Below are 12,303 nucleotides of genomic sequence, written 5' to 3' on the forward strand. Positions count from 1 at the left end.
GCTCAAAATGAGAATGACTTTCGTCTGTTTTACAAACTATTCAAATATAATATGGATAACTTGATAAAATGTTCATTTATAATGTTTTTATTCAGCAACATTTTCCCAATCCTCTCAATTGTGGTTCTAAAAATAAGTGGGCATTTAAAAGTCATGTGACCAAGGTACACAAGTCTGTGAGCTGTTGCTGGAGGAATGAATCACAGGATTTTGATCTGTTCATATCAAGCTAAAATGATCGTTTAGCTCTGGTTAAAAAGCTTAAAGTACATCAGAAAAGCTGTCCTGCAAGCCCTGTCCTGCAAGGCCCACTGTTATACATATGAATGGGTGCTTGAAATCAGAAGTCAAATGCAAACATATTAAGCCCGTCACATGATCATGAACGTGGAGTGTTTTAACAAAAAGCTTTCAGAGGACTACCAAAAGATGTCGTAACCGCTTGCGCAGTTGTTGTTCCATCAATGGCTCTTTTACCCAGTGATTTATGCTAAGTGCTAACTTGAGGTTCCCACAAATAAACAGGTAATCAAGGTCAAATCTAATTTCACTGCACCCTTTCGTAACCTTTAACAGAGATTTATGGGCTTTGGAGAAAGATGATTTCTCTACACTGGAGCACTGAAACGCACCTGTTTGTACTTCTCCACATTGACGCCTTCCAGCTGGCTCAATCGGACCAGATTGGTCCCTACGAGGATACGCAGCTCTTGCCTCTCCTTCTCTCTCTTTTCTCGGTCCCTACTGTGTCCCTGATGCTGCATTCGCACCCACAGTTTATTCATCTCGGCAAAATTCAGCAGTACAAAGTCAATGGAGTCATTAATGTCCCCGGTCATCTCTTCCCTAAACCAAATAGAAGAGCACATTGGTAGTTATTCAATCTTTGGTAGATAATGACATTTGTAGTGAATCATTTTGACAAGAGCTGTCTAAGTGCTGCCTAAGCACTGAACGTGGGGAAAACAGACCTTTTCTAGCAATGGATTAAACTCTATTTAAGCACATAGGATTATGCTATGGCATCATTTAAATTGCTTAGTGTGAGTCACAACACTCTTGATCTACTCGAGGTGCAATCACAGCCATTATATACGGAGTGTCATACTCAGCCTGCTCTCCATCATCAGGCAGGATGTTGCGTGTACACTGCAGCAGGTAGTTCCTGAGGAACAAGCCCCGGAGCGGATGCTGCACACCACGGCACATTTCCACCAGGTCCTTCAGTATGTCTTTGCGGGATTGGGGGAAAGAGCGAATGTACACCACTCCGACAGTTATCAGTAGGTACCTTAGAAACCAAAGAGAGAGAGAGAGAATTTAACAAGCAATATGACTCAATGACTGCAAACAAGTGGAAAAAATGAAGGTACCAGATAACTAAAGTACTTGAAGTCAGATTAGAGAACTTCAAAGTCAATTTAATTAAGCCTCATTATAAAATGATGGATGTACTCAAAGCATGAACCATAGAAGATTTATCTTTTGCAAATAAGCAATATAAACACTGAAGTGAAATAAAAGACATGTGCCAGGCTTAATGCAAATTCCACAGGCACAAAAGCAGCAAGGCACAAAAGCAACACTTTCTATTCCACGAGCCTTGACTGATTTCAGAGGATTTGAACAATTTATTTAGCTACACTTTGGTTAAGATTAATTAACAATTGGATGTAGTTACTTTATAATAATTCTGAAACAAACATGTTTAGGGGAATGAAATACAAAATGTTAATACCACATTACATTCAGAAGAAAGAGTGGTGATCAGGCTGGGAATATATGTGTGTGTGTATACATGTTAGAAACGTTCTATACAGGAAATCAAACCGTAGTTAAAATGTTATAATTTGCATACATTAATGTTTTCCACTAAATTACTTCATAGTGACTTACATTTAATTAACATGTAACAACATCTCATAAACAGACATATTAAATAAAAGTAATCAAGCTTTCCAATGCTCCATTTTAGAGGGTGAGCTATTTAGGCTAAACCGATTTCACACACAACCCTTAAAGGTCCCGTAAAGACACATGACATCAGGATGTGATGTCTAATGTACGAGTCGAAAACATTAGGCATGTTAACTTTGACTTAAACTGTCGAACGATCTCAGCTTCAGCGCAGATAGTGAGGAACTGATCTCTGCTTCTTTACAGTTTTCAAATTTTTTTTGTTGCGAATGATGATCTGCCTTCTAGAGCCCGACCGATATATCGGCCGGCCGATATGAGCTTATTGCATTTAAATCGGCATCGGCGTTTATAACGGCCGATGAAACATGAGAAACGGAGTCTCATGCTTCACTCATGTTATGAGTGTTGCATAGTTTGCCCAACAGAGGGAGTTCTGCAGCTCCAGAGTTGACAACAGCGCCAGAAATCCACTAGCGAAGAAAGCGATCAGCCAAGCCAGCCACGGAGATTTTTTTTCTGTTTTGACGGTGAGTCTGTCGTTCGTCATGTGAAATGATTTAGTTCATACACTGTATATACAATGATGTGGTAGTACTAGCTAACGGTCCTATCATTATCACTTATAAATATTCTGTAACATCACTTACAGCCGCTAATGCATTGCTATATTAGATTAGCCACAGAGCTAATACCATGTTTATCAGTGGAAGAGTGCGAACGTTAATAAGAGGTCAAACTATAACGTTAGCGTTTAACTTATTCTAAATATATCTGCAGTGTTTCCCACATAATGACCGCGTAACTGTGGCAGGGGGGCGCATGTAGTCAATGACTAGAAGTTATGTACAGTGTGCCTCGAAAAAACAACAGCTGTTATGTTATTGAATGAATTCATTAAAAATAGGTAATTGCACTTACATCAAATCACGATATGGACGAATATCTGTAAATATTAAGCCGGAATAGTCTTTTTAAATATGAATCCTGCATGTTCTGCATGTCTCTGTTAATGAATGGAGCAGAAGTGCCTCTTCATTCATTAAACACACAGAAGCGCGCATGAAGCTCGCGGTGAATTCAGCGTCTGCTGTCTCACTAAATAATCACGAGAACACATGAACAACATCTCCAGAACTGCGCAGACAGTCACTTCATGAGCATTTGACCGTTTGATTTGAGTAAAAGCAGCATCAAATCACATACACAGAACTGTACAGGTACGCCAACCCATCAAAATAAAAGTCCAGTTAAAGACTGTTGTTCAGCAGAATGTACAAAAGCCTATCACTAAAAACTTTTTTTTTAAGTTTTAATTACACAACATTTCTTCCATGTTTTATTTTTTATAGTAAATCCCCTTTGTTTACCAAAACGTTAAGTACATTTTCAATAATTAAAAGATAAATTAAAGTTTTATGCGTTTAATGTGCATCTCAGAAAAAGCTTTATTTAAAACCCCAACTGAATGGCACTTAAATGCACTTAATTCATCTGTCAACTTTATTGTCATTGTTCACAGTACAAGTACAGACAGAAACAATGGGTGATAATTAAATGTTTATTTTTCATGTATGCATTTAATTCTATGCATTTAAAAAATAAAAATAAAAAAAAATTCTAAAAAAGGAAACTTAGTTGTTCATTTTAAGAGGCCCAGGAGTCTTATTTTCTATTGCATAATTAATATTGCACTTTAATTAAGCAAAAACACATTTTATCCGATTACTCGATTAATCGATGGAATTTTTGGTAGAATACTCGATTACCAAAATATTCGATAGCTACAGCCCTATGTCATTCTAACGCTAATATAGCTTCCTTTTTAGCAGGCCCCTTAAATGCTTGCTATTAACTTGTTTGAAGGTGGTTCTTCTCAAAATTGACAGCGGTGTGTTCATGACACTAACGTTAACCATTCAACTTCGAGTAGGTGTGTCAGAAATGATTAAGCAGAGGGGACATGTAAATAAATGTGAGCTGAACAAGTTTTTTTTTTTTTTGTTTTTTTTTACAGATTGTTTCAAAGCAGCTTTAAAGATATAACAGGAAAATGTTGTAATATTGTTAAATAGAAGTAGGTAATAGGTAATACCTATTGCTTGACAAATAAAAAATGTAGGAGTGTTGCCTATGTAGGAGATCCCTGTTTATTATTATTATTATAATTCTAATGATGACATGAGTAATGATACATGGTGATATTATTAAAAGCAAAGTGTGGGACTACTTCGGCAAATACTTCAACTTTAGTATTATAATTTATTTACAGTACACACACAGACTGTTAAAACCAGCATTAACTGGAAGAAAGTAAAATTGTTAAATGTTTAAAATCAGACTGTTTTTTTATCATTAAAAATATATATACTTTTGATGTGCAATTGTTTAGTCATTGAGACTATAATCTAAGGCTTTTTTTTACATAATCTCTTCTTGAAAATGGTTTATACAGCCCAAATACATAGAACAGGCAGATATTTTGCTATTGAATGTTGTGTAAGTGCAGTATATAGGAAATGGGTCTAATATCCAGTTTATTTTCAAAATCAAAATATCCTCTTATAAATCGGCTCTTTTCGAGTTAATATCGGCATCGGCCCCCAAAAATCCATATCGGTCGGGCTCTACTGCCTTCAAAACACCCGGTAAAGGGTCGCACAATAACGTGTGTCATCACTACGACACACCCTTTACAGCATTAGTTCTGGCTTTTGTTCACACAGAGCTCGTTCAGGGACTGGACCTGGCAATGTTACTAGGTCCCCAACATGGGATTAATCCCGGAATCTATCCTGGAACGTGTTTGCGTTCACACAAAAGGCAAGCAGGCGATGTTTCGGCAATTTTACGGGACCAACTTGCAGTGTGAAAGGGGCTTTGGACTCCCCAAAACATTTTCAGACCTTTCATATTATCTATGTTATTGTTGTATAAACATTTGTGGCTTGACTTTTTAAGAAGATCAACTGTATTGGTTTCTAAGAGGTTAAGAGACTTTAATTTAAGAGAGAGACTGGTGAAACCCATATAGAAAGATAGCAACTGTAATGAGAGGAGGCAAAGAAACACTACAATGAGCTGCTCAGAAAAAACAAATAAAGGTTACCCAAAAAGGCACAATTCCTTCAATGAGAGGCACTGGCAGAACTAGAGTGCTCATTTCACTGCATTTGAACGAGGCGCCTTGAGTCCCCCCAGAAGACACTGCCTCTCCCAGGCTCACCCAATAAAAGCCAACTCCTGATTTTACAACTTATGGCAATAATTACAAGGCACACTCAAAGGAGTAACCCAGAAATCACTTTATTTCTGTAGAAAACCACAGCTGTTATGTGGTAGAAACACTGTCAGTGGCTGCACTTTCTTGCCTCACTTAAGCTCTGCTTGTTTATGGCTTACTTTTTCGTCAAACAGATGCACTCCATCAATCTGTTACAGCACACATTTCCTCATTAAAGATAAGCAGGCGACAAAGGAGCTCGACAAAAATCTTTTCAACTGTGCTCTCGCTCTCATCTCATTTTTTCTCTCCCAATCCACACTGCTCAAAGTCCTTATTTTTAAGACTGATTTTCTGAAAGCCAGTATACAACAAAATCACAAAAGTGAAATTGTTCCAGTTCTTACTGGGCTAGATTTTCTAAACAGGGCATGGCGCAATCCCATGAAAGTGTAGATGGGAGCAGAAGTTTCTGCAGGTGATCAAATTAAAGAACAACCAGTTTTCAATTACATAATCACCAATGCAACTTATCAAGAGCAGTGCAAATTAGCAACTACAGCAGCCATGTAAAGCACAAAATGGGTTAAAATCACTGATCTATAATATAAAACTTGATTGCTCATGACGTCATTAAAGTGAAGCCGCCGCGCCGCCTTATTGGTAATCCCCAGTGTGCAATTGTGAATTTCCCCTACTTATTAAAAAGCAACGTTCATTCCAGTAGCGAACATGAACATGATAAACATTAAAACGGACACGACGTCAACATATATAAACTACAAACTGCTCATTTTGAAATCTGAATTTATTCAGAGAAATAAATGACTATATACAGTACGGATTTAAAGACATAAAGCTTTATTTCCCAGACAGTAAGTTAAGCTTTTCATTTATAGAGCAATATTAACAACATAATTGTATTATCCATTGTAATATATTCAAATCCATTTCCGATAATAATATGTTCATGTTTAACAATTCCTGAAAAATTATGTTCATAAAGAAATAGGCTATATTTTGTGTGGGATCAGTTACCTGTGTCGTCAGTGCACTGCAGACACACCCACCTAAATGATTTGAATATATCGCTTATACTGCCCCAAAAGACCATAAACACTGCCGATAAAATCTGAAGTAAAGATGTATTTTACATACACATAACATAAAAACGAATCTCGTTTGATTGATTTGCTTCAAAATCAGTTATTTTAGGACAGCCGTTTGAATGTAACTCAATGGTGCTCTCTGCTGGTAGGGATTAGTAAGATGGCGGATCGAACACTTCCGGTGGCTTCACCGCCTGTTGGCAGTTTAGAAGGCGATGATCGATCCAGTTATATATAGATCAGTGGTTAAAACTGCTTTTTTTGTCATTGAATAATGGCACAACTACCAAAAACCTTAGTAAATCAAACTGCATGATTTATTTGAAGTGGTTAAGAATCACCCCCCTTTAAAATAATCACATTTTGTTGCTTTTCAGCCTGAAATGAAGACGGACACAGTTTTTATCCAGCTGTATTTACTCATTGCAACTTACAAAATCCAAGTGAAAGAGAATACCATCATGTCAGAAAAAAACGGAATCACTGAGTTGTGTCAGTATTTTGTTAAACCACCTTTAGCTTTAATTACAGCCTTTAGTCTTTTGGGATACAGTATGTCTGTAATAACTTTGCACATCTAGACTTTGCAATATTCGCCCACTCTTCTTTGCAGAACTGCACAAGTTCAATTCAATTTGATGGTGAGCATTTGTCAACTGCAGTCTTCAAGTCATTCCACAGATTGTCAGTGGGGTTTAAGTCTGATTTCTGACTATGCCATGCAAGAACATTCACCTTTTTCTCCTTTAATCACTGTGTGCGCTCAGTTTTGATGTGTTCTTTGGGTCATCGTCTTTGGGTCAAATATTTGTCATAAATTCCTGCAACTGCTTCAGAGTTGCTGTGGCTCTTTCATCCAGTTTGGAGCGATGTCCTGATCCAGGGAGGGTCTTCTTAATAATAGGCTTCTCTGTGCTGCTAGGCATTGATAAAGCCTTTGAATTTTTTTGCATCCATCTCTTGACTTGAGGCTGGTCCACAACTTTATCCCAGAGATCTTTTGATAGTGCCTTGCCACTCATAGTTGATTGTTTGCTTCAGTTGCACTACCAAAGATTGCTCCAGGAAAGCTCTTTTCATGCTGAACTAATCAAAATGACCACAGCTGATCACAGATGAAAGCCAGATGGCTTTGTGTGCCATTGAGAAGGTGATTAGCTACACCTGATTGAGTTTGCATGTCATTTTTAGGAGGGGGGTTATACTGTTTTTTTTTTCTGACATGTTGTTGTTATATAAATAAAGCTAGATAAATGTTTTTTTGTCTGTTTCCATTTCTGACTGCAAAGCAACAAAATGAGATTATTTTAAAGGGAAGCGATTATTTTCTTTACCCACTATAAGGATTGTTCTCCCATAATTTTTTACTTGAAAGGGAAACTCCAACAAATGCATATGAAATAAGGTTATGCCGTTCTTGTACTGAAAAATATAGAGAGTGCATTATTGTAGCACGAAATGTACGTGCGTGAATCTCTCCACTCATGCCTAGATTTTCATTTGCTCTCGGACAAAGCTGGACGTGTCTCTCCTCTCACTCAAACTGTGTCCTACACCCTCAAATCTCTCTGGGATCATGTGCTATAGATATTAATTCTTTTCGCACCTGAATTAAACGATGTAAAAGGTTTTCATCCAATCACATTTGAAAGGATTGAGGAACATTGGAAAACGCATGTTCTTGTTGTTATTTGGCATTTAACAATAAAAAAAACAATGTTTTAAAATGTGTCTCTATGTCAGTTAAAAAACAACAACAATATATGCTACATAACTCAAAGATAGAGCTTTGTATGCAGCAAAATCAGGATAAATTAGGTATTTAAAAAAAAAAAAAAAAAAAAAAAAAAAAAACACCTCAGTAATTCCGCATATCGCGCTATTGAGCCACCCATAATAACCGCAGGGGAAATTTCTTAACTTCTATTGAACAGTAGGTGCAGCATACTCATGAAATTATGGATCTTAACAAGATTAACAAATGGATGCAGACTGCTCTAATGGCATAATTTTATAGTCACAATGTTGGCCAATGTGTAATGGCACAATCTTGAAAATTACAGTAACAGTATTTAGGGAGACTTCCTTAAGATACTCACAGTCTAGGGATGATGTTCCCAGCGTACTGAACAAGCTCATAGAGGTCCGAAACCTTGCGGCCTTTGGCGAACTCATCTGTCAAATAGACCTCCAGGTAATGCAGCTCATCAGAGATGGCCATGTCTACAACAAGAATTTGGTATAATAAATAAATGAAATCTCTACAGATGACATGTACAGAAGCTATTAAAAGAAAATAACAGCACAGTAAACTGTTCTTTAGAAAATTCTTAATGTTAAGATCGCAAATGTGTTTGTGCTATTGTATTTAAACACATAATACAATGGAAACACATACAGAGTTCGTAGTAGCTCTTGGGAGAAAGCATAGAAGTCCTCAACTCCCCCAACATATTTGAGGCATGTTTCAGTGCATCCATCAGCTTGTTCTTGTCCTGGATTAAGGAAATAAATGTTCATCAACAGAGTAAGGGTGCAGCTTTCACAGGGCAATGTCAATCAAATTTAGGTTGACTTTAATTATTAAAATCAAGAAGCATAACACTGCTATGGAAATGATCAATGTTACGGACACTGTAAACCTGCATGTACTTAACTCACCAGACAACGCTTCATTTGAAAAGACTGAACCTTGACTGCCTGCACAGCTTCATCCAACAGCTTCTCCTGCTCATCCTGGGGCGACTGCTGTGTGGTAGGCTGGAACAAACAGACGCGGTCAAACAATCAACCTAGAATCAGGTGTCAATCACTTTTAACTTGAGTTAAAAAAAAAAAAAACTTAAGAGTTAAAACCAACCAATATCCCGGAGTTATACATTTACTCAAACAGTACACTGACTGAACTGCTGTGAAGATGAACACCGAATTACTCGTTCACGAGTCAAGAACCGGTTGCATCGGTTTTCGGATCACCAGTAGTTCTTTCGGACAGTTCGATTCAATAAACCGGTTGAAGAAAACGGTTCACTGTTTTTTTTGCGCTCGACGTAATGGCGTCATTGGCGATGATTGCCCTTCATTCAATCCTTCGGTTTACCTGCGCTCATAACATTAGCACTGAATCAATCACCAAAAGAATCAGTTTGGTTCAGATGCTCTGTGTGTCAGTCTGCTTCACACTCGATCACACATGCGTAGTATCGTCAGCTCCTCGGTTCTCGAATCGGACCCGTCTGAAAGAAACGGTTCTTATCTAGCTCGGCTCGATGTTCATCTTCAGTTCTCTCTTCACAATAGTTCAGTCAGTGTACTGTTTGAGTAAATGAATTACTCCAGGATATCGGTTTGTTTTAACTCTGAGGGAGTGTCAGCCACATTAAAAAAAGTTAACAGCTTTTGCGTATTGGAGACGTGGACCATTTAAAATGATTCAGTTCGATTTGGTGAACTGGTTCAAAAAGATCCGGTTATGTCGAATGATTTGTTCGCGAACCGGATATCACTAAACTGCTTTGTTTTGAACTCTCTCACAACAGACACAGAAGAGAAGACAATGCTGAATAAAGTCTTAGTTTTTGCTATTTTTGGACCAAAATGTATTTTCGATGCTTTAAAATATTCTAAATGGAGGTCTTACTGGTTTGGAACGACAGGATGGTGAGTTATTAATAACATAATTATGATTTTTTGGTGAACTATCCCTTTAACTAAACATTTAGTGAAGCAACATTATTTTGTAGGCAACAAATAAAAGTTAAGTGTAGGACTATACTAGAATACTAGGCTGTGCTGCGCAGGAAGCAAAGTGAAGTGAACCGGTTTCTTCCATCAGCACTGCTGCAGCAATGTTGCTCACATTAAATATTTTCATGTGATTATTATGATTAGACTATGAATTTGATCCTGCTGGATTCCGTTCTGAAAAACTTGATTTTTTGTGTTCCGGTAAGCCTATTTGTTTAAAACAACCCAGCATACAATGCATTAGATTGTGACAGTGCATGCATGCAGACGAAGACGAGCAAACGGCTTTGGCTAAATTTATTTGGAGGTTACTGCCCATGTCTCATTAAGCAGATATCCAAATGTTTCCATATTCGCAATGTATTTGAGTGTTAAACTTACTTATAATGTAAACTAGGCACATAGACTGAAAAGATAATCTGCTTCATATATATATATATATATATATATATATATATATATATATATATATATATATATATATATATAATTATGAATATATTCTCATGGGTCCAGTCTTTTATGTTGTCGACATTTGATAGAGGCTTATTACAAATAAAGTGCCCAAATGGCAGCTGATTGTCGCTGCCAGCCAGCCACTGGCAGGTCACATGACCTGTCAGTGGCAGCTCCTTGCAGCCAGTTGAAGACTGAACGCCCGCTCACATGATGGTCAACTACTGTTGTTTTTACTGTGCTATATAAATACAATTGTATTTTGAACAAAGTGGATTACTCAGTAAATATTCATTTGTTATTTTGGCTTTCATCACTATTTATGGTTGTCTTTCTTCAGGAAAAAAAAAAAGTCCAAAGTTAAAAGTTTTAGCCAGAATGACCCTCCAGTCTTCTATGATTCTTCATAAAACATTCATAAATACTAATCTGGTGCTCAAGAAACATATTATCAACATTGAAAACGTTAATAATGTGGAAACTATTATACATTTGTTTTCAACGCACTTTGAAGAATATAAAGTTCAAAAGGGCAGCATTTATTTGACAGAAGAAATCTTTAACATTAAAAATGTCTTCACTGTCACTTTTGATCAATTAAATGCATTCTTGCTAAAAAAAAAAAAAAAAAAAAAAAAAAAAACTTTCCCCTTGCTGCTCTAAAAATACATCGCCGCTCTAAAAATTTAATCCCAAGTGTAGCGGTTCATATTTAAAAATGTTTCTCGCTATTTTTAATTACATGTCAGCCTAGCTCATTTCAATTGATTTGTCCTTTTAGCATATTTTAAGCATATTTTAGAAATACTAAGTCACAAATCCACTGTGCATAACTGTGCAAAAATAGTTTAAAATGAAATACAGTACAGCTACATGAAGTATAGAAAGTCATGTGACACTGACATTACCAAGTATGTTTTTCAATAAAACTTCAGTAACTATAAATTGAGGAACTGAAACCGTGCCATTACATAAATCTGTTAATGTGCATAATAAATGCCAGTATTTACGAGATTATCAATGATTATATAGCTATATAAAGTCCCAAACGACTCAGTACTAGGCTGTTATACTTCACGTGGAGAACAGCAGTTGCAGAAGAGTTATGATGATCAGTAAAATATTTAACAGATTAGCGTCTGCTTTAACCCGTGACCAAACACCGTATTAATAAAACAATTTCCATTATTCAACTACATGTAACACACACATAAGCAAAGCGCTGCATATAAAAGTATCTCAGATACATGATAACAATGAAAAAATAATTTTGATACATCGTAAAAAGAACTGTAAAGAAATAACAAGGCTAAAGCTAGCAGAATTAGCAGTTCAAAGTAGCTAATTTTGCACCAGATTAGTGGTTTGTAATGACAGGAAAACATAACGGCTGCAAGTTTACTAGACCCAGATGCCAAATAACAAACCGCTAAGTTAGTAGAATAAAACAATACAGAGGAAATAAACAAGAATGATTAAGTGCATGTAGGCCTCCGCATCCCAATTGCTAATGCTAACGGCTATCTTCACTTCGCGTAGCAGTCCGCCAAGAGATCTCCGTGCCCCTCTCACACAATCACTGGTTTAAACACCTTAATGGCGCATATAAATCACCCAGCACACATAATACAAATACGATGATGGTTTATATCTTACCATGATTATTAGGTATGTTCGAGGAAACACTGGATGACCCCCCGTGAGTGTGACGCGTCACGTGACTGCCGCTGTTCCGCCTCATGACGAGCTCTGCTCCTCGCTCACAACACACAGCACGCCCTGAGACAGAGAGCAAGCCCTGTAGAGACGACTAAAATTATTAAAACACGTTTACTATAAAATACTCGGACT

At 37.0% G+C, this 12,303-nt stretch overlaps 1 protein-coding gene across 1 annotated transcript in view; it reads right to left on the reverse strand.

The window, feature by feature from the left end:
• Positions 1 to 12,241, reverse strand: part of LOC113051687 (vacuolar protein sorting-associated protein 35-like) — a 31,537-nt gene extending 19,296 nt beyond the window's left edge. Inside the window, exons 1-6 of the mRNA XM_026215644.1 lie at positions 12,109 to 12,241; positions 8,911 to 9,009; positions 8,648 to 8,744; positions 8,349 to 8,472; positions 1,109 to 1,291; positions 633 to 846 (exon numbers count right to left, since the gene is read on the reverse strand). Coding sequence (XP_026071429.1) covers positions 633 to 846; positions 1,109 to 1,291; positions 8,349 to 8,472; positions 8,648 to 8,744; positions 8,911 to 9,009; positions 12,109 to 12,111 — 720 coding nt within the window. The 5' untranslated portion in view covers positions 12,112 to 12,241. The remainder of the gene's footprint in view (positions 1 to 632; positions 847 to 1,108; positions 1,292 to 8,348; positions 8,473 to 8,647; positions 8,745 to 8,910; positions 9,010 to 12,108) is intronic.
• Between the last annotated feature and the right edge of the window lie 62 nt (positions 12,242 to 12,303).

Source organism: Carassius auratus, chromosome 32, assembly GCF_003368295.1.
Source record: "Carassius auratus strain Wakin chromosome 32, ASM336829v1, whole genome shotgun sequence".
In the NCBI taxonomy this organism is placed as follows: domain Eukaryota; kingdom Metazoa; phylum Chordata; class Actinopteri; order Cypriniformes; family Cyprinidae; genus Carassius; species Carassius auratus.